The sequence below is a fragment of the Bacillus rossius genome, chromosome 1, assembly GCF_032445375.1.
Source record: "Bacillus rossius redtenbacheri isolate Brsri chromosome 1, Brsri_v3, whole genome shotgun sequence".
Lineage (NCBI taxonomy): Eukaryota > Metazoa > Arthropoda > Insecta > Phasmatodea > Bacillidae > Bacillus > Bacillus rossius.
Window position 1 is genome coordinate 150734062 of NC_086330.1, and position 24188 is coordinate 150758249.

The following is a 24188-nucleotide window of genomic DNA, read 5'->3' on the forward strand; positions in this document are numbered from 1 at the left end:
TTTGACCCTATTTAGGTCTAGAGGAATGAAGGCATGAAATTTCTGGGTCCTAGGGACTGCCACAGCTTTTTCAAACCTTGGTTTTAGAATATTTTCTTCATTTATATACTCTTCATTGTTACATGGATTTCAGCGGCTGGCTTTGGCCGCAAGTCTTTTTACCTTACCCCCAACTCCATCATAAACTCCCATCTCATGTGATGTAGCATAAAAGTGCTGCCACTCATCCTCAAGTCCATCAAAGTCCTCTTTGTGATAGCAAAGGTTCAGAAAATTTTTACGATTTTTGTACTGTGTAGTTGAACCATCTGAAAGATAGTACAGCTTTTTCAAATTTGGCAAATAATTTCTCAGAAATAGGATCAACTTTTTCTGGAAAGCATGAACAATGACAATATTGTGTGTTAGGCAGTCTGACATAAATACAAAACTCTGGTGAACTAGCTCTTGTTGTCCTGTTTCTTGATTACTTTCCTTGAAATATACTACAAAAGGGTGTACAGTAGCCATAGAATTGTTCCAATGAAACCCTTGAGCCTCATCTTTAAGAACAAACAAATAATTTTCGGCAAAACTGCTACAGCTTCACTTTCTTACAACAAAGATTATTATTATTATTTATTTAGAGAAAACCCTTGATTGTGGTTTAGCAACAAAGTCATGTTTTTTAAGGTAAACAATTGATTGCCAAATTCTTGAACTAACTCATCAGATGGTTTGGTAAATGTTTCAAAATTGCATCAGTCAACAGTAATCCTTTGTATGTAAATGATGTTGTCAAATCATTTCCTCCTGAAAAACCCGGTTAAAACTTCTTTAAATTCCTCAATATCAGGACAGTAGTTACATTTATTTGGGAAGCATGCCTGTATTGGTGTATTGCACATAACTTTATCCATACATTCCTTGTAACTCGATAGAGGACTTTCAGAGCCGCCATGAAGTGTCAATTTATTTAACCTACCTCCTGAAATCATGAGTTTTATCTTCTGGCGTGCAGTTCAAACACAGACAGAATGATTGCCACTGGCATCAGCAATAATGCAGTTCTTGGGCCTCAGTTCTACAAACTTCAAAAAACAAAATTTTAAATAAGGGAATTTTGATTTGAAAGTATTTTAAATTTCATGGAAATTGTGCAAAATCAACATTTTTTGAACGTGGATTGGCTTATTTTCAGTGGCATTACTCTGGAGACATTATCGTTTTTTCCAGGCATTTGCTTACTCACTTCGTCGTCATAAAATTCTGTTACCAACACACCTGTTTTGCGAGCTAGAGTTTTCTCGGGTTTTGGATCAGCACTCCCTTTTCTTTGACAAGTTTTTTTTCCAGTTCTCGCCATATAGTTACTAATACCAAATTCACGTTCCATTCATGCACAAGACCAACTGGTTGGTAAAATTATTAAAATATGAAGTTTTTCACTCTTCCTTGCTGTTGCAAATTTTTTTTAGCTGATTAAGAATTTCTGTCTGTGAGTTGAATGGCGGATATCCTTTTCTATGTTTGTTAGCTTGGAAAAAAGTTTCATTAAATCTTAATTTAATTTTGTGAAGTTTTTCTTTGCAGTATTTCTTATTTGATTTACAATTTATTTTAACAACAGGCGAATCTCCTTTTGATGCCAATGATTTAAAAATTCTCTCTGATTCTATATCCAGGGGTGCCCACAAGGGGGGGGGTAACGACGCAGACTGCGTCATTAAAATTTCAGGGGGGGGGGGGGGGGTGGTTAAAAGAAGAGAAAAATGTATATATATTTTACATAATTATAGTTTCTAATGTGAAAATATGTTTCTGGTGTTTTGATAATTGAAAAGAATCTTGTAAATCAAATTGTAAACCCCGCACTTTCCTCAACAAAAGCAGTTTGGCATCTGTCGGTTCAGGATGGAAATATTACCTGATATGACCAAAATTATTATTAGAAAGTCAGTTTTAATTAATGCAAAATGTGATAAAATATAATACTAAAAAAGTATAATATTATAAAATAATTGAGTAAATCATTGAGAAAATGGCATTAAAAATTTCGGGGGGGGGGGGAGGCATCATTAGGTTAGGGGGGGGGGGGGTGAGTCATAGTGTTTGGGGGGGATGGGCACCTCTGCTATATCCATATACTCAGGATCATATTTGCTGCAGCTTGGTTTTGTATTTACATTTTCAGCCAATGGTCCATCATGAATATTTGTATCACTTTCAGAACTTGAATATGATTGTTTCATATGTAACTAAGCAGCAAGAAGTGCAAATTTTCATTCCATCTTCAATAATATTATTTAGCTTTGTCAACCATGGTGTGACAGTCCTTAGGTTCTTAGTTACCCAATGCCTGTCTTTATTAAAAGGATTGCAACAATATTTACTCCACAGTTTATCCATTTGTATTGCATGAACTTGCTCAGAGCATTCGTCCACTCAGAGACAACTCACAACACAATGACTGAGACAAGAACCCTAGTAGGAGAAAGTTGACTACACAGGAAAGTTTAGACAGGAAAGAAACATATCACTGCTTGAAAAACCTGTTAGATCCAGTTGTTATACCGTATTTTTGCGTGTATAGGCCCCGCGCGTGTACAGGCCGCACAGGGAATTTTAAGCGCCGGAGTGTTCATTATCGCCATCGGTAATAGGTGGCAACTGCGCGCTCCCATGAAGCGACTGTAGGCCGCGCCTACTCTTGGCAACGCTGCAGTTACATGTGTTGTGCAGTACGACCTTGGCGTGTGACCTTGCTAGCTAGTCGCCTAGCCTGCGCCATATTGATCAGCCTGTTGCTTCAGATCATCACGTGCGCATGCTGCCTACAACCTTTCTCGGTCAAAACAAGTTCTTACACGTGAAAATGGGTAAAGTACGTGCAATGTACAGCGCTAAATTTAAACTACAAGTAGTTAGTTACGCGTTAGAACACGGAAAAAGGGCAGCTGCCTGAAAATTCAGTGTCGATGAAAAGAATGTTCGGCGTTGGTACAAGGGAAAAAATACACTAGAATCATTACCGAAATACAAAGCTGCATTGAGGGGGAAAAAATGCAAATACCCGGAAGTAGAAGAGGAATTGTACCAGCAAGTGCTAGCTACAAGAAAAAATGGGTTCTGTGTAACAACAGAAATACTACTGTTTGATGCAAGAAAAATCGCAACGGGCAAGAATATTCCTGCAACTGAATTTAAAGCAAGCTACGGGTGGTTACGCCGGTTTATGAAGAGAAGGGACTTGAGCATTAGGCGGCGGACTACCATCGCTCAGAAACTGCCGGAAGCATATGAAGAGATTTTGACAAATTTCCAAAAGTTTATTGTGCAGAAACGTAAACAGAACAACTACATGCTTGGTCAGATTGGCAACGGCGATCAAACTCCGGTTTATTTTGACATGCTGGAATCTACAACAATCGACCCGGCGGGCTCCCGTTCAGTCAGCATTCGCACCACAGGAAACGTAGAAGCAGAGATGCACGGTAATGTTGAGTATCACAGCTGACGGACGAAAATTGCCTCCTTATGTTGTGTTGAAACGAAAGACAGTTCCAAAGGAGAAGTTTCCGCCCGGTGTAATCGTTTGTGCCCAGGAAAATGGTTGGATGACAGAAGGATTAGTTTTAGACTGGATCAATAGTGTCTGGTGCAAGCGGCCTGGGGCGTTCCTGAAACAGAAGTCGCTGCTGGTGCTGAATAGTTTCCGCGGCCATGTCTCGGAAAACGCTAAAGACCGCCTCCTTCAAGATAAATGTGATCTTGGTATCATTCCGGGCGGACTTACTGGGATGTTACAACCTCTCGATGTTGTAATCAATCGCCTATTTAAATCACATCTCCGTCGCCTGTACAACGAGTGGGTGCAGACGTCCCAGGAGAAAACAAAATCTGGTTGCATGAAAAGGGCGTCGGCTGCAGAAATTTGTCAGTGGATCAGCGAGGCGTGGCGTATGGTTTCTCCTGAAAAGGTATCTAAAAGCTTTAAGGTTACAGGCATTTCGAATGAAATGGATGGTACCGAGGACAATCTTTTGTGGGAAGCAGCGGACGAAAATGACGACACCGACGATGTTGACGAAGTTGTCGACGATGTCGACGATGAAGAAGTTGCAGACGATGATGAAGTTGTCAACGATGATGAAGATGAAAGTGTATAAACATTTGAAACTTTGATGTGTAAAACATTAGTAAAATATTGCATTGTGTGACGAAAAAATTTCATCTTTGTTGTTATTTAAAATCAAGTGTGCGCGCGCATATTTTATTGACGCTGATGTAAATTGTTAGAGGTATAAGTGTATGTCTTTTTAGTTCTCTATAAATTTTATATTTTCGTGGTCACTTGTCTTTGTTTACTTTGCTTATGGTGGGAATACGGAAATGTTTGTTTACTTTGCACAAGGGCGGGAACATTGAAATGTTGCAACATTGCGAGGGCATTTTGCCGATGTATTTTGTCGAACAGTCGCCAAGTTCAATAATAAAAGTAAAATTTAATGCATACAGTTAATTTTCATGCGTTAAATGCTGTTTTATGCTGGTATCGGGCCTTTGGTGTTACTTTATTGCCATAGAAAATTGTTTCCTAGGTTAAAAAAAAAGTAAATAAATAAGTTGCGTGTATAGGCCGCACCCTAACTTTTTATCTAAAATTTAAGTAAAAAATGTGCGGCCTATACACGCAAAAATACTTTATCAAAGAAACTATTATGACGCTATTTAGACCTAACTTTTATTCCATCATGAAACTTTGTACACAACTTACTTAAGAGGTTTGGTATAAAATAAATTTTTTTCATCAAAATTAAAAATTCTTTTTTTTTATAAAAACACTTTTTGAGTTCTTTGTAAACATATAAAATAATGTGATACACTCAAGTTATATGTCAATTAAAGCCCTTGTCATTCTGAAGAGAATGGTACAAATTTGAGCTTTCTATAACAAACAATTTTAGAGTTACGTACGTGCTTTTAAATGTTTCAAAATGTTCCTACAAACTATAGTTTTTTTTAATTTTTCAAAATTTTTAGATCAAAACAAAAAGTAAAAAAAAAAATTATTTTTGTATTTTTGGTCATACTGATGAGTAGAATACAATCACAAAATATGATACATTTTAACTTCAAGGTTTGAAATAATTATTTTATTGGTTGATTTAATGTGGAATGCCCTTTAACTATTGAATCTACTAATTGCTTAGCCGTTCTATCCTCTCAGCAACTTGTATGTGTCAGAGGTCCTGCATCACTCGCAGAGATAGCAACAACTTAACTGAGGCAAAAATCATCTGTAGCTTGATCTTGTAATATCTGGCTATATTTATGTTTTGTGTAAGATATGTTTTGTAAGGGTTTAAACAAGCGAATATTACACTGTTACAGTTAAGAGCCCGTAAAACCTAATTCATTAAAGGAATCTAGCTTCATAATATACGCCAAAGTGTAGTGTTGTGACAAAATTCAAATCGTTCATCACTATAATAATACAGTTTTTGTACGATGTTCGTAGCTTCAATTTTTAGTATATATAATAATGCATTTGAATAGATCACATGAGATTTTGATACAAATACAATCTTATCCACGGCACCCACACTTTAATCTTAACATTTTCTTTGTTTACAATGATATTTTATTCATACCATTTAACACTGTTTATGTTTGAATAAAATATTCTAGAGTCAACACTGTTACCACCCACCACCTCCGGCTAGCTCAAATTAGGTGATGAGTGGAACATACAGGTTGCAGGTCACGAAGAAAGAAGGAATTTATACACAATGTTCAATTTATTACCTGGTTTTAATTATTCATTTAAAAATCACAAAATATTTAGCACAACCGAACAAATAAAAATTAAAGGGAAATTAAAAAGAAGTTAAAACCCGGAGCCGCCGCCGAACAACGACCGCTCGGCCTGTCAGTCGGACAATGACTGATCTTACAGCCTTCCTTTCCTTTGTGCGGGCAGTGTCCTGGACTCGCTGACGTAATTTTCAGCCAATCACGGTACGTGGTAACAGAGGCTTCCACGAAATGCTTACTTCTGTTCCCACAACGCCACGATTTTGTATTTTTCTCGCACTCCCGTGACCGTGACTCACACGCTTAGCGTGTGAAACAAAGCCTCGGTCATGGAAAAAACGAAGGAGAATCACGTCAGCATTCCTTCCCACACAAAGAAGCCAGCAAAAAAAAAATACTTGAAATATAAATTTATGAATTATAAAATAAAACATTAAACCTGGTGAAACACTTTATGTTTAACTTCGAAAAAGAAAAAAACTTTACATCATTTGAAAACCTAACCTGAAATTTGACAAAAAAATTTATAACAAAAGATTATTACTGGATTGCATGAGGAAGGCTGTAATCTGGGTTGTTACAACACATACTTGAATTATTTTGGTTATTTCTAACTCAAAAATACATTACAGCCTGAATTTAGATATTTTCAGAAACTTTGCAAACTAAATACATTGCACTATATATATATATATATATATATATATATATATATATATATATATATATATATATATATATATATATATACACACACACACACACACACACATCACATTTTTATAGACACTGTAACTGCCTTCATTCTACACAAATCCCTTCCAAACTGATACATAAAATCTATTAGTCAAAAGTCTTGGTTGAGTTGATTATTGGGTAATATCTGACCAAAAGGGAAGAAATGGGGATTTTTTTTTTTTTTGAACAACAGAAAAATTACTATAATTCCTTTGGTATGAAAATATCACATCCATTCGAACGTGTTATAAAGCATAGGAGAAATACCAAAAACTTTTGTCAAAGTCAAATTTCGATACGACCAACCATTACTGCAAAGGGTGGACAAAACGAGGGTTTAAAATATCCATAACTTCCTTAGCAGGCACACAAACTAATCTGTTTATATTTCTTGTAAATATTATATTTTTTATCTAAAACACATGTCCGATATTTTTGATCCTGCAATAGGTTGAAATAAAATAAAACATAATTTCCGTACCATGTACTCTATCAAATCAGTTTTTATTTATTGTGAAATCTTAAAATATTATCTACAACTTTTGTCTGAAATAATTTTAATACGACCAGCTATTACTGCAAGGGTTGGAAAATAACAAGAGGTTGAAGGACAAAAAAATTAATAACTCCCTTACGAAGTACACTATTACTCTGCATTTATCCCTCCCCTTCCTGACTTCGTGGCCCTTGCATGCAGCCTCTTACACTTTCTATTTAAGGGCTCTCCCTAGTAGCATTAAAGGTTCCCGAACACACTACTTTTTGGAAGATGATAACATGCTATTTATCAAAACTACGAATTTGGAAATTTTTCACACACGAGAAGAAACTACAACAATTGTGGGTATACGTTTAAATTTTTATTTTTGAATTTATAAACATGAAAGAAAAAATCATCAAATATCCAACTTTGAGTTAATTTTGTAGTGTTTGGGAGAATGAAAGAAAGAAAGCTTATAGACAAAAAGATAATTTTATTCTGAAGAAATTGGTGTAATAAAAACGTATAGTCATAGCTTTAAATTCCGAGATTTCTTATCCACCGTTTATGAAAATTTTGGTATATTTCCAACCGTCTCGTGCTGCAGCTCGACGGAGCCAGCCGAGACCCAGGGCGGGAGAGAGTGGTGGGGGAACACAGCCTCGGAGGGGAGGCAGACTGCTTGTGCATGTGTGTGTGCGTGGAGAGGAAGATAACGGCCACGTAAACGATACCCTTGTGACTGAAAGGAATTCTCACTTACTGCTTTCAGTGTGCCTATCCACAGCAGGGAGTTACGAGGTTCGCTAAATAGACCGACGATATTCTTTAAATATATTTGTTTAACCTCAAAACGTTGTGTTTCTTTAAAATTCAAATATCTTAAAGCTTATAATAATATAAAATTTCTAATGAAATAAAGTACCTGAAGTGTTCAAACAACACATTGAAGGACTACAAATGGAAGAAAAACCAAGTGAACAGAAGAAAATTAGACGTCGCTTGAAGCTTTGTGAACCACGCAAGAAAAGGAAAGCAACTACTTTAATCGCATATAATAAAAATAGATAAGCTTAATAAAATTATTCGTTTTTGTTAGTGAGAAAGTAAACTTATCAAAACGTATAAAATAATTTTGCATGAAAAAATGTCCATTTTTAAATTTTTTTCGTGACCACTGTAGCCAAGTGGTGCAGTTTTTCTGGTTCCCTTCGATTGTTGATTTACACGAGTTTGATTCCCCCTCAGGGCATTGGGATTTGTAACTTCTACTTCAAGACTAAACCAGGTTTAGACTTGTGTGTAAGTTATGTTAATTTGTTTTAAACCATCCCCTGAAAAAAACTGGCCAGTATGAAACCAGTAGAAATTGATTTTTTAAAATTACATTTGTTTTTTTGATGTACAGAAAATTGCAGAGACTGGAGGAAGTTTGCTGCAGCATCAACAGCCATTGTAAACAAGGCTGCTAATTTAGAGCCTGAAGAGATCTACACAAGTAGTAAACTATCAGTTACAGCCATGGAAATGAGTTGAGTGATTTATAATTATATTTTAATACTAATTTTTATTTCAAATACAAATATTTAAATAATCAAGCTAGATGGCTACTTTTTAGGTTAAATTTAAACCTACGTACTGCAGTACCCCTATTAGGTCAGCGTACCAAGTCAGCCAGAAAATTATTGTACTGAAAAACAAATAATGACATTAGTTACTTGTGTTAAATATGCAAAATTGGTATGATCCAGATAAATTATTTATCATATTTAAAGTTTATGATGATATTGTCCTTATTTGGTAAGGAATTCGTTAATTTATTTAAGAAAATGGTGGTTGTGTTTCGCATAAATACTAAGTATGGGAGCTTGAAGAAGCTAAATAAATATCTTATAAAAACCGTTAACAATATGTGAAAATAGCATTTGTTACATAGCATGGTTTTTAAAATTTATTTATAACATTATTTTTATATATTTAATTTTATACAGATTTTGATTTTGGTAGCGATTTGAGAAAAACAGAGGAAAGTTCATATGCACAACAGACGCAAGGAAACTTCAACCGGCAAAGCTGTCTGCTTTCTCCATGTGCGAAAATATTGATGATTTTGGATCAAACATTTGAAGCTGCTGCTTCGTTCATAGCTCCCGCGCGGCCTAGCATTCCCCACCCCTGTTCCCCTCCGCCGCTTCTACCGCTAGATTTCCCTCTCCATTTCCACCTCCCACCCCTTTTTAGTTCGCCTCCGCCGCACTAGCGCTATCTGTCGGGTGCTGCTATTTAAGCTGCTGTATGAGCTTGTCTCGGGTCGTTCGGTTGCGGTTGGAGATGGAGGACGGGTCAGTATCGGCGGTGCCGTTGAGCGAAAACTGTAGATCGTAAGTGCATGCACAATATGGCCGTGCCTTTATTTGGCCATTTACATTGCCCATAGATGTCTTAATGTCACTCCCCATAGTGGTTTGTTGCTATTGGGCTGTAAATTCTTGCGCCCCACCGATCTGCCTGCTGTTTTGTGGTGTGGCTTGCATTGCCACTTGTTCGTCTTCCCTATAGGGCATTTCATGCTTTTAACATCATGCGTCCGCAATTGTATAGGACGTCTAGTTTTTCAGTTGGGCAGTATAGTTAAATTTGTTTTCCTAGTTTTTCTGCCCTGTATTGTTATCGTGTCATGTGCAGCGGGCCCTATACCCGAGCTAGTTTAAGACAACCTCCGCCCGCACCGAACCACCGTCCTTGTTGTCGACGCGTCGTCAAACACCTTGTAACTTGTAATTCGATTTGGGCACTAGGCCAGCATTCATGCTACAGTAATTGGACCCTGGAATAGAGCATGCGTGTGTTCTTGTTGCTAAATATTTATTTCATGTGGGCTGGGCTTTTGGCCTATTTACTCATGCTTGTGCTCAATACTCGTGAACGTTACCGCATCAAAAATTAGGCCCCAATATTTATTTGTATGCCCGCAACTGGGCAAGTCCTAGCGGTCTTTGTTGTCGGAACGTCGTTTGTGTTATTGTACATTTGTAACCGGAGAATTGTGTCATCGCGTTGTCTGTTAATAATAAATATTTGATTAGATATTTTGTTGATAATCATTTGGCACAGTTTAAACATACTCTAGATCACACTCTGTTGATCCCTACTGGAAGGGATTGCCTCTCATTGTTATCCTCTCACGCGTGAGAGATTGTAGCGTGTTTGAACCTTGATTCAATCACGTGAAATGCCCCTCGTGCCCTAAAATTATATCATTTTAATTTGATGATAAAAAAACCTTGGAAACTGCTGGGTTCAAAAATATTGAGGAAATTAAAGTTATTTACCAGAGGGGGCACGAGGTGGTGAACAAGACAAATTTAGACTCCCTGCACACAAGCAACTAGGGAGCTAGTGGATCGTTAAATAGAATAAGGTATATAATAAATAAATAAACACCACATAAGTAGCTTGGTCTATAGGTTCCCTGTTTTATTTAAAAATGTAAATAATTAATTCGGTTTTCCATTTGTTTTGGCATTTGTAAGTTTCCCATTGAAGGGTATTAACAATATATTTAAGTTATTTGAGAATGGGCCGGTCCGATATTATTAAAACAACACATATTCAACTTTAACAAACGTACGATTACATAAACAAAAATTTGAAGTATCACACCAAAATTTGATTCGTCCAATGATTACATAGATAATTAGTTTCCTTGATTCTACATGTTCTTGAGGATTAAGTTCTTAAGTCACTGCTCGCTGGTAGGCTATTCATTCGTTTAATGTAGTTCGTAGATAGAAAGGAGGGAGAGGTTTATTTTACATTATCACCCGGGTCTTCAAGGTAAGACGTCGGGCCGGGAAAGATCTCTTCTAAAGGGACTCGGAGCTCGAGGTCCAGGGCAACAAGCTGGGAGCAATTTGTCTCCCCAGCACTTGGACCCTGTCTGAAAAGCAAGTCAAATTCAAAACAAATTAGACCTGCTTCCAGACAGTCAAACACAGTCGGCGCGAAAAGGCCAACAAACGGGAATTTGAGGAGGAGAAACAAAAGGCCGGATTACTCACCAAACAGGGTGTAGATTCAGGGCTCACGAGATGTCTCACGCAGAAGACCAGGAGGCGCGGACCAGAATACCGCGGATGACACGGAAGAAACCATCATTTTAGGAAAATAAAACAAAATTAATAAACTTTAAATAAAAACATGACTTGTACTAATTACTACTACTGACTGGCTACTGAATATTTAGCTGGGATCACATCCCCTAAGCCAGCTGACTACATCTCTTAAGCACACGAATTCGCCGTTCCCGCGAAAAGCCTCTTAACACAGAGGACGCCGAGTTGACGCTGTAAGTACCCGAAGTCAGAGTGCTAAGTGCCGCCGTGGCGGACAAAACTCCTAATTAAAACGGGCTGTCGGCCCTAGGGAAAAGGAGGGGGAAGGTTCGGCTTTGGCCGAAAATTTCCAAAGGAGTCCGAGGCTGTCGTGACAACAACACGACATGCGCGCTCTCTACCGGTGGTAACAGGAAGCTACAAAGAATCGACTTTAACTGGACGTGACTAGAAAGCATAGTCCCTTATGGCGTAGCTGGTGGTGCACTCTGGCGGCCTAAAGGGGAACTAACGGAGGCGGTGAACTGACCCGCCGCCAGGTGTCACTGGCGTTGTCTCTGCTCGCTGGCCACCAGGGCCGAAGTTTCTTTTTCTGCCGCTGACGGCTGAGCGTTCATAGCCGACGGACGTGCGCGCGCGCTCCCCGGCTTTAATGTGCTATTATTTCTTCACTATCGTTAAGTTCGAGTTCCACTCATAATTGATTCATCGCTGCTTAATCTTTCCGACTTTCATGGGTTTTCATTACCCGATAATAATGATACGATCATTGAATTAGTTCCTGACACGGTTACTAAAATGTTCAGATCGCCTACTAAAAAAGTGATTTCTAATTCGCCGGGAATATCTGAAAAATCAAGTGAAAGTTCATCGAACCAAAAATCATCTAGTGAAGCTTGGACGGTAAAACTTCTGGATCCCACCATGGAAGACTTAATCTCGGCTGTGAAATCCCTCAGTATGAAATTTGACGAGTTAAAAAGCGAGAATATGGTGTTAAAAACCCTTCTTATCGACACTCGTAGTGAAACTGCAGAGATAAAAAATGAACTGCAACAGATCAAACAGATCTTATCTTCTAAGACTGATTCTGTTAATTCATACAGTCAAGTAGTAAAAAAAGTCTCCTCAAACAAGAAACCTGTTTGTGTCGAGTCATCCGGTGTATCTGGCAACAGCGCGCCCACCAGTGACCCACTTACAACTCAGCGTGTCTCCAACGACGTCATCAGAAAAAATGGTAAACAGCTCGTCGACGAAGACGGCTTTACCGTAGTACAACATTCACGCAAGTCCACGAATAATGAAAACTCCGATAGAAAATCATCTAACACGGATCGTAAGAAAAATCCCTTGCAAATTGGCATCAGGAATGTTTCAACATTAAAAACAATTGCTAAACCTATTTACAAAAAAACAAAAGCTCTCTTAGTCACGCGTTTTGAGCCGTCTGTCACGGAACAAGAAGTCGTAGATTATATTTCCAACGAACTAAATCTCAAGCAAGTCAAAGTGGCCAAGCTCCGGACAAAGCATAATTCTTACGCCTCCTTCCATGTATCTGTTCTGGAAGAAGATTTTAGTAGAATTAATAATATTGTTTTTTGGCCCAGTGGCTGTTTAATCAGTCCTTTCTTTGGAAAACTGCATCAAGACCAAATTGTTAGTACTAATTCATCTCCTGAAGCTCTCGGCAATTCTACCCAATTACCTCCAAGTTCCTGCAGTACATCGTCACCTTTTATGCCAGCAACTTCTATGCCAGGGCCTGGAGGAGTGCTTCCTACTCACTTTCCAGTGAATGCCCAATCTTAATGAATGGGAAATTGCATATCAGAATGTTAGAGGACTTAGAACAAAATCAGTTGAATTCTTTGATAATCTTATTAATACTCAGTATGACATAATCTGTCTAACAGAAACTTGGTTCAACGAAAGATGTATCAATGCTCATTATTTCACCGATAATTATTCTATTTTTAGAACTGATAGGGATCCGCTACTCTCATCAATGGAACGTGGTGGCGGAGTGTTGATCGCAGTGAATAAACATAAATTCCCTTCTGTTCAGCTAATTCAATTATATGACTATCGTGGAGTAGAAGCCGTATGGATTAATATTAAAATTGCTTTTAATAAGTACTTAACATTGGGTAATATTTATCTTCCTCCAACTACATCACCTAATCTATTCACATTGTATTTTGAAGCTCTTGAACAAAAACTCGTTAATTCTCATGATAATGTGATTATCTTAGGTGACTTCAATGTACCTGGGATAGATTGGAAAGGTAATCACTATTTCAATATTGCCCGTGCACATGTCAGATCCAAGGCTCAGTGCCTACTTGATTTCATATCTAATTTGGATTTAATTCAGCACAACCTAATACAATCTTCCAATAATCTTCTAGATCTTTGTCTTTCTAATCTATCCCATTGTGTGGTTGAAAAAGCTGATGAATCTCTGGTCAAAGAGGATATCTATCATCCTACCCTACTTATTAAACTACTTATTGAGGCGACCTCACACAATTTTACTCCAGATTCTATTTTCAGAAACTACAAAGCTGGTGATTACTTAAGCCTATATAACTCTCTAAAAACCCACAATTGGGATGAATATTATAACACCACTGATGTAGATGCTCTTGTAGATCAACTTACATCTTGTATCTGTGATAAAATCAATACTCACATTCCATTATCCACACGTAAGGCCTCTAAACATCCTTATTGGTTCTCTGGTGATTTAATTCATGCCTTAAAATCTAAAAAACACTTTCATAAACTCTATAAAAGAAACAATAATACTCAGTATTACCTTCTTTTCTCTAAATATAGAGCACTAGTTAAAAATCTTATTAAGCGTGATAAAACTAATTGAAATCGTAGTATCAATAATAAGGTTAAGAATAACCCTAAAAAATTCTGGAGATATGTCAATGTTATGAAAAATGGTTATAGTGAATCTCATTCTCTTAATGTCAATGGTGATATCTGTAATGATCCAGGTATTCTTTCTAATGTCTTTGCTAAGTACTTTGCTAGTGTATATGTACCATCCACCAACCACCCTCGTATCATTGATCCCGATATTATTCACGATTCAATTCCTGTATCATTCTTATCAGAAAGCCAGGTCTTATGGGGAATTAAATCATTAAAACCAACTATGTCTACTGGTCCTGACGGTATACCAAATTTCATTATTAAAGGCTGCTCTTTTATTCTAATGCCTCTATTGTTGCATCTATTTAATACAAGTCTAAAATCACAAGTATTTCCCACTAAATGGAAAATAGCTAAGGTTATTCCCATACATAAAAAGGGTAGTAAACTCAGTGTATTTAATTATAGGCCTATATCATTATTAAATGGCTTTACTAAAATCTTTGAAAAAATAATATTTAAACATATTAACTTCCCAATAAACAACAGATTAGCTCCTAATCAGCATGGCTTTAGAAATAGTATGACAACTTCTACTAATCTTCTCTCATTTATTAATCCTATATACAATAAAGTTACAACAAGGGGGCAGGTTGATGCATGTTATTTTGATCTGGCTAAAGCCTTTGGTACTGTCAATCACTCCATTTTACTAGCTAAGCTTTCTAACTTCGGTCTCTGTAATAATTATATAACCTGGTTTACTAGTTACCTTAAAGATAGATGTTTCTTTGTTTCACTTAATAAAAAAACTTCTACTTTATATCATGCTACTTCTGGTGTGCCTCAAGGGGGTACTTTATCTCCCTTACTATTCAATATTTATATCAATGATATTTTTAAAGTTCTTCATCATACTACTGGTTTTCTGTTTGCTGACGATCTTAAAATATCGAGAGAAATTTCCTCCTTAAATGACTGTCTGCTTCTTCAATCTGATATTACTGAAATTGATAATTGGTGTAAAATGAATTTAGTTTCACTTAACAAAGATAAAACAAAAATTATTTCTTTCACAAGGAAAATTCATCCAGTTAAATATGATTATTTTCTTGACAACTCAAAAATTTCCAAATCTCTTAGTATAAAAGATCTTGGTGTTACTCTTGACTCCAAACTATTCTTTCATCAACATGTTAATACTTTAGTATCCTTTTCCCGTAGAACCTTATATTTAATAAATTATATAACTTACTATGCATCTAATATTGAATCCATTCTTACTCTTTATTTGTCCTTAGTCAGAAGTAAACTCGAATATTGCTCAGTTATCTGGAACAGTATTAACACCACCGATAGTGACAAAATTGAATCCATACAAAATAAATTGTTCAAAATAATTAGTTCTAGACACCATCAATTACCCAAATTAGAATCTCTTTCAAATCGTCGCATCCATCTGGATGCCCTGTTTGTGTTTAAGTGCTATAGTTCAAAAATTAATTGCTTATACTTACTTGATAACTCTGGTATTCGAGTCCCGCAGTTTAAAAGCCGCCTTCGAGCCCTATTATGTTCCTTACACAATAATAATGATTTAATTTTCAGACTTATCTCAAATTTCAATAAATATGAAAATTTTATTAAAAACTTTAAATTTTAATTTTTATGATTACCCTAATATTTTGAGTAATTTTATAATCCTGTTTATTCTTCCCATTCTAGATCATTTAGTTAAGATTATCTCTGTTGCTGTTTTGTTTTGTTTTGTTTTTTTTGTTATTGTGTCGTCTTTTATTATCCTGTGTATGTTGTATTTATTCGCTTGTATGTGTCGTCTTTTATTATCCTGTTTATGTTGTATTTATTCGTTTGTATGTGTCGTGTTTTTATTACTTGTTCTGTGCACACCTCCAAAGCTTCGGCTGTTGGTGTGCATGTCACAAATTTAATAAATAAATAAATAAAAATAAAATAAATGTTGTGGAGGTCACTGTAGGACAAGGGAGGATGTCCTTGGAGTAGGCCATCGTCTTGGCTAGTTTCACGTCAGGTCACTGCTCCTAGCTTGATTTCTCAGAACTAAGGGGGGTGGAGAGAGAGGGGAGGGTGGACAGAAAATGCCACTAAGCTGGGAACAGAGGTCCACTGGAGACTCGTTCGTGCCGAGACTCGCTACTCTCAGCAGGCCTCTCAGAAGTAGCAGCTTGCAGGCCAGAAGCTGCTCTATGTGATTTTTGTCATGCAGGGAATTAATATTACAAACCCGGGACGTGACTGCAGGCGAGAGAAATTTCAACCAACCTGCCCACGTCCACATTAGACTAGCAAAATATCAGATAGGTCTCTGAGAAAGGTGCTTCGGTCCACTGGCACAAAGTTTAACTACGTGGCGTACACAGGCCTAACAAAGAGTAAATCGCCCTATAGTAACCAAATAAATTGAAAAAATAAAATTTCCAAAATTAATTTAAAATTATAATAAAAATTTAAAAAAGGTGTCGAAATGCCTAATTTCCGGCACACGCATAGCACCTTTTTTTAAATTGTCACTCTGCCAACAACCTGACAATATTAGGTTAGTATTTATTATTTTTAACCACGCCATATTGCAATGTGAACGTTTGTGATTCTTATACCAGTGAGGAAAACTTATTATTTCTAACTGAAGTATAATTTTTTCAGGGACATATCAAAAAAGAGACAAAAGATGTGGTGAAAGAATCATTCTTAGAATTGCAATTGGTATCCACTTCAGAACACAATATCAGCTACAGGAGTGAAGCAGCAGAAGAAACTCCTAAAATTAGGGAAAATAGCCACTCCAATATAGAACATGTCCGTGAGGATGATATGTCTACCGCAAATGAATATGATAGGTTAGTACATGAAACGATTTTGCTAATATTGCTCAAAATCTGTGTGACGTGCTACTGTACAACATACTTAAAATATACTGTTTTCTAAAGGCTGTTTAATTTTATTTCAGATCTCTTGAAATTGCTGATGCCAACACAAATAAACATTCTGAATTTCGTATGGAAGGCAGACGAATTATGGACCTTTGCTATCTTATAGACAGCATTAAGTCTATTAGACCTCATTTTCCATTTGACTGCACATTTTCGGACATGAAAATTGTCAAGGAAAAGTGGTCAGTTTTCTGCAGTGTTTTAACTTTCAAGTGTTTAATGTGCAATTTGGTTAAACATGTTCGCACAGAAAAACCTGAAAAGACTGCCGAACTAATGAATGTCAATGCAGCTTTAGTTGCTGGTGTTGTAACAACTGGAGGTGGCTACTCACAACTGGAAGAAATATGTGCTTCTGTTAGTATGCCTTGCATATCAAGAGATACATGGCAAGTATACCATGGCCAGGTGTCTGAATCCATAAACAAGACACTTCAAGACGTCATGATAGAAACTGGTGCAGAAGAGTCTGAGTTGGCAAAGGCTGTTAGTGAGATTGAAAAGGATGGAATCCATCTAATTGTGGTTGTTGCGGATGGTGCTTGGGCTAAACTATCATACAAAACAAAGTATGATTCACTTTCTGGTGTGGTAAGAATAATTAATGAATATTTTTTTTATTTTCACATGGTGATTTTCCTACTGTTTCATTGAGTCAGGTTAGTTAATTGACGTCAAAGTTTTGATCTCTTGTGATAAGTATGGTTTATATTGTTTAAAAATATTTTTAATGTCTTATTAATGTCCCATGTTTTAGGTAGATTTCAAAGAAAGACTACTAATTGTAGTAGTTACCATGGTGCAAATACCGGAAAACATATTTTGTTTAATGGTCCATAGACCCCAAAACCATTGTTTACTCAAAAGTTCATACGTATATATTTATAAATATATCACATTTTTGTGGACACGATAACTGCTGTGATTTGGTACAAACAATATATGTATACATTTTTAAGTTGACTTTGGCATTGGTGTCTATGGAACATGAAACGAAAAACTGTATAAAAAATTTTTCTGGATGTCACAAAATGTATGGTTACACTAAGTGGTTTTTATTCGAAATCTACCTAAAAAATGTGTTACGTCTTTAGTTGGTATAACATTTGTTCTAAGCTATTCAGAGCTAGATGCTATTAGTTAAAAACATTCAAAACTTTTTTTTTTGCATGGAACGTGAAAGAATGTTTAATAGGTCATTTTGGAATATTGGAAAACATATAGGTTGTTATGTACATTAAATTCTTAAAATGTTCCAGAAGTTTCTAGAAGTGTTCAAAGAATTTCCAAATAAATAGGTACTTCTAAATTTACTTACGCCCATAGGCCGAAAGGGATGTTATTTGCTGATAGTATTATCAGGATATGGCTTTTAAAAGTATTTTAAACAACTGTAACACATATGGCCATGCCTAGTGGCATTCAAAGCGGAATCTCTCACACCTTTAGCGGGTGTGATTCCATTTACGTATATGTGATTAAATTATTTAATGGAAGTTGTCTTTTGTAAATATTAACCCTTCTTAGTTAAATATGACATTTAAAGGTAAATAAACAATTTTCTTTTCAGGGTGCCATCATTGGATACAGAACTAAAAAAGTTCTTTTTGTCGGAGTTCGTAACAAATATTGTTCTATTTGTGATCGACAGTCGGAAGAAGGAAAATCATCAGTTAAGTCTCACAAATGTGCCAAAAATTGGGATGGTCCATCATCATCAATGGAACAAGACATCATTGTTGAAGGTTTTTTTGCAGAGTATTAACATGCATGGTTTGAAATATCATAAGCTGATTGGTAATGGTGACTCCAGCGTACACAGAAAATTAATTGACTGTATGCCATATGGCCCTGCACTTCCATTCCAAAATATTGAATGCCGCAATTACATTTTGCGAAATTACGCAAACTAAATTCGTGATGTTTATAAAAACAACAAACTGGCTGATGTGCGTTTGAGAAATAGTGTTCTCAACAAAATTAAAAGATTAAGGACAGTTGTTGTTTCAGGAATCAAATACAGAAAATAACTGGTCAACATTAGTCAGCACTTAGGGTTACAGAACTGAAAAAAGACGTATTGAATAGTCCTCATAATGTTTTCGGTGATCACTCATGCTGCCAAGAAAGAAACTATTTTTGCGATGGTTCTTCTAAACCAGGAGAAGTTGATATTGTACCACTTCTGAAAGAGACTTCTGTTTTTGATGAATTAAAAGTTGGAGTTAAATGGGTTGCACATAATGCATCCAGTTTAATTTACGTGGTAGACAACAACGTTTCAGAACTTTTCAATTAAATTATTGCGAAAACAGTTGGTGGTAGAGTAAATTTTTCTCTTCGTGACTCTTATCAAACAAGGTGTAATGCAGCTGCAGTTTCTATGAATGCAAAATCTGACTTGCACAGACTTATTCATAAAATCTCAGTGAAAAAAAGTACTGACTTCCATACGAAGACAATTATTGAGAGATGCAGAAAAAGGCTGGAAAATAGCAACCGTCACCGACTTAACTTCAAAGGAAACATGAAAAACAAAACAGTGGCGCTAGATTTTTGGGAGAAAATAATGATTATGGCGTAGAAGCATCAGTGATCCAAGAAGATATGACTGAAACTGAATTTGCAAGGTGCAAGAATGAATTTCTCTTAGAATTGAAAACCAAAGACAAGAAAGAAATAGAAGAAAGTACCCGAGACCAAAGTGCCTCCTTCTGTTGGAGAATGCATCGAAGCAAAAGACTCACCGCTTCATTTTTTGGAAGGATTTGTAAAATGAAAGCTACATCATGTGCTTCCGTTGTGAAAGAAATAAAGTACCAAGTTTTTAAAGGAAATGTAAGTATATCATGGGGATTGCAAAAAGAATCTGTTGCCATTGCACAGTTTGCATCGCAAAAGAATGTTGATGTTCAGTCAAGTAGTTTGGTAGTGGATGACGAATTTCCTTTTCTTGCTGCATCACCAGATGGCCTTATAGGGGAAACTGAAATAGTCGAGATCAAATGCCCAATCTCACTACAATCAATATCTATAGAGAGTGCAACAGAAACAAAAAAAAAATTAAGTTTCTGGAAATGAAAGATGTAACCCTACAGCTGAACAGAAATCACGATTACTTTTGTCAAATACAAGGTATTTTACATATTACAGGGCGGAAAGTTTGTTATTTTGTCGTTTGGTCTCCTTTGGGAATGACTGGAAATTATTGAGAAGGACTACTTATTGTGGGAAGAAAACATGCTACCCAAACTAAAACAATTCTATTTTAATTGCCTCCTTCCAGGAATTATTGATCCGCGTGTTGGCCGAAAGTTATCCATACGTGACCCAAAATACATTATAGAAGCTCAAAATTCGGCCACAAAAGTGAAATAGACAGCTGCAAAAGAATATATCATGTAGGTTTGCTTTCTTATCGTTCTGAACAGTTTTAACTGAAATGTTTTAAATGGTAACATATTAGTACTTACAGTTTATGGTAATGTTGCTACAAACTGACTGTTGTTGATTTATTTGTTGATTATTTTGAATCTCATAATTATAGTGGATTGTAAAGATATTTTTGGTGGTTTTCCATAAATATTATTTTCAACTAGTGCTCTATGTAAATATTAACCATATATCTATATCTGATGCACAGATGTAAAATTAGGCAATGCGAATGTGTTTTAAGTATCAAAGCTGATGTTTCAGACATTTTTACAAGGGATTTTTTTTCTCAAAAAATGAACTGAAATGTTATTTAAGGTCAAACTTGCGTTTAGCAAATTAAATTCTGTTCTTCACTGATGAATTTGTCAGTTTGTGAATTTTGCTGGTTACATGTTGAGGTAAACTATGTAAACATTTATTTGTTTCTTATTCTCAGGTGGACTTTAACGTGACTAAATAAGCCTGAAGTCTGAATCCACCTGTTCTCCACTTTTACAACAGCTAAAAAGTCTCTGTAAATAACTTGGAACGAGATTCCAAATAATTTGTTTTCAAATATTCATCATACTGTCCAAAATTCAAGTCTTTTTAGAAAATAGTATGATGCTGTATCCATAAATTAAATTGTGTAACTAAATAGGATCTGAAACCTAGAATACAAAGATCACAATATGTTGGTGTAAACACCATTTTCTTCCCGAAGTTAAATTGTTCGTTACAGAATTGGGAAGTGAGTTAGACTTCCACATTTTTGTTAGGAAGTAGATTAAAAATTTGTTTGTAGTTTAGTTATTGCAAATTCAAAAGATATTTTGCAATTTCAAAATATATTTATTTATATATGTATATTAATGCTTAATTTGTGATGTTTTTATTTCTAGTTTTAGAATATAATCTATTATTAAGTGATTGTCATCACAGTATGGAAGATTTTTGAAAATGTAAGCGTGAGTGTACATGGAAAACCTTTCATTGCTTGAATGTTATTTCAAAAATAAAAATGTTGGATATATTTGTGTGATTTGAATACCCGAACTACCTCGTCGATTTAAGGTGACATAAACTTTTGAAATGAATGTAAATTTCTTAATCACGTAGTTTGTAATGAAAAAAACTGTTAAAACTGAATTAAAGTTGTTTGCAATTCAATTAATGGATACAGTCTGGAGCGCAGAACTAATTTCATTTTTCAAGTTAAACAATTTTGAGAAGCTAGCAAGGAAAAATGAGAATTTGATGCATGTATGCATGCATGCATGCATGCATTTGGTGCATGTAGCGATAGGCAGAGTAGCCTGCCTTGTTCGCAGATAACGCGGGTACGAGCAGTAACTGGACTCCAGCAGACACACAATGACAAGAGAACCTTACCCTCCAACCCTCCCAGGCCGTCTCCCCTACTTCCATGCCACCCCACACCCAACACTGCGCAAGATAACGTATTTCGCTCCACCCATCCACTAGCTGCAGCACGTGGCCAGTAGCCTAGCACGCTAAAAATTTTTACTACGGAGGCCCCTTAAAGGTTCTATCTCCTTCCCATATTATGGTCGGTCACTCCTTTTCCCTACCCTTCTTTCAGGCACAAAATACTCCACCATCTGCTCCAATGTGCCTATCAGGGCAACCCATTTTTCATTTGATCCCTTAATTTCTATCCATCTACAATACTCCATCATCAAATATGCCTTCGCCTCCACTTTATTCACCCTGCCCCATATTTTAACCATGTTCTCCCTCCTTTCCTTTTCTGCTTGCCACCCCATTTCAATCTCCACCATTGAGATCCTGTAGTCGCTGATCCCCTCCATCACCACATTACTAACAACCACCTCCGCTGGTCTCACCAGCACCACATTTAGCAGAGTTTCACTCTCCTCCTTTATACTATTACCCTTTCAGGTGTTCTTATCACCACCTTCTCCAATCCTCTGTTTACCGATTGAGATGCTCATTTATGCTCCCTTCCTCCCATCTCCTCCGGTCTGTCCCTGCTCTCACAACAGCAAGTTAGTCTCTGGCTACCATCACCCAACTCTCAACCAGTCTATTCCTAAGCCCTAGAATGGTTCTTCCCCTTGCTCCGGTGGCGTATAAACTACCAGCAGCCTTATCTGCTATTCCAATCCTCTTAACCCTCATTTCTAACACTGCTTGATCACTCACCCATTCAACCCTACCAGTAAGTCCCTCTTGCAAGCATACCATCCACCTGACCTTTTCTATTCCTGTCTCTTATAAATACCTCATAAATAGCCCTCCTTCGTTCTTCAGCCCCAACTTCCTCATCCAACCATGTTTCTACCACTACGACAATATCCACTTCATATGCCTTAACTATGCTTCAGAATATGTATTAACTTCCTATACACACTTCTGCAGTTTATCACTACCACTTTCATATTCTCACTGCCTCGTCATACTTTTGCTCATCCATTTCCACTTCTCCCCCTACACCCTTCCTCCCTGTCCAGCACCACCTATCCAGCCCTTCTCCCTCCCCTCCACCTATCTGTCCCACTTCCTGTCCCGCACTTCTCCATTTACCGAATTTACTAGTTTTTCGATTTTCTCTTCCAAATCTTTTACCCCCTCCCTGTACATAAATTCATTCATCCCTCCATGGATAATAAGCTCTCATTGGTTCCTCCCTCCTTATGCTTCATCTAGACTGTAAACTTCTTCAAAATGACATCTCATCAGTTTTCGAATGGTGTAAAAGAAATCTTGTTGACCTTAATTATGAGAAAACTACATCTATAACCTTCTCCAGAAAACATCATATCATTGCTTCTGATTATAAACTCGGTAATCATGTTATCTTGAAGTCAGTTTGTGTTAGAGATTTAGGTGTCTTACTTTATAATAAATTGTTCTTTCATAACCATATTGAATCTCTTAGATCGCAATGTAATAGATTGTTAGCGTTGATTAAATATATTACTTTCAATGCCTCTAATTTAGATTCTATTGTTAGTTTATATTTAGCTTTAGTAAGATCCAAGATTGAGTATGCCTCCGTGGTCTGGAACAATATCACAAAAACAGATAGTGACAAACTAGATAAATTACAAAATAAATTAATCAAAAGACCAACATTACCAACAATTCTAATAGTCTATCCTCTCTCAGATCTTTAGCTCTAAGAAGAGAGCTATTAGATACCCTTTTTATCTATAACTGTTATACTAATAAAACAAAATGCAATTATATTCTAGATAATACTGGGATTAAAGTACCCACCTATAACAGTCGACAGACACCTTTATTATGCTCCTTAGGCAAATCAAATTATATATTATACAGAATTATATCAAATTTTAATAAACATGGTTGCTATGTCTCTCTATCAAAAAATAATTTAAATATAAAACAATTTTTCTTATCTTAATTTAAATTGAATATGTTTAAGGTTAATGATGCTACCATATTTAATTTTTTTTTATAAACAGGTTCTGGATTATCATTACTGTTGTTATAGAATTACGAAACTTGTTCTTGTTTATCTGTTAGTTGCTTGCTGTGTTGTCTTTTGTATGTGTTATTATAGTATTGTCCTCAATGTTGTTCAATTTGTTTCGTGTATTTGTTTTGTCTATTTATTTTTTTATGTTTATCGTGCCTACCACCCATGGCCTTATGCCGTCGGTAGGCATGTAACAAATTGATAAATTGATAAATGACATCGGTCAAGTCCCGCATCCCCCTGCTGCCTTTGTACATGAGGTACACTTCATCCCTGTTCCCTTAATCTCGTCT

At 36.3% G+C, this 24188-nt stretch overlaps 1 protein-coding gene across 7 annotated transcripts in view; it reads left to right on the top strand.

The window, feature by feature from the left end:
• Window positions 1-24188, top strand: part of LOC134546287 (uncharacterized) — an 87503-nt gene that overhangs the window by 12702 nt on the left and 50613 nt on the right. For 3 of the 7 annotated variants that reach the window (XM_063389002.1, XM_063388999.1, XM_063389000.1), the window contains exons 2-3: window positions 16708-16901; window positions 17012-17585. The exons of 1 other annotated variant lie outside the window; for it this stretch is intronic. In XM_063389002.1, the coding sequence (XP_063245072.1) occupies window positions 17530-17585 (56 nt within the window). In that variant the 5' untranslated portion in view covers window positions 16708-16901; window positions 17012-17529. 3 more of the 7 variants (XM_063389004.1, XM_063389005.1, XM_063389001.1) reach the window with 3 other exon arrangements.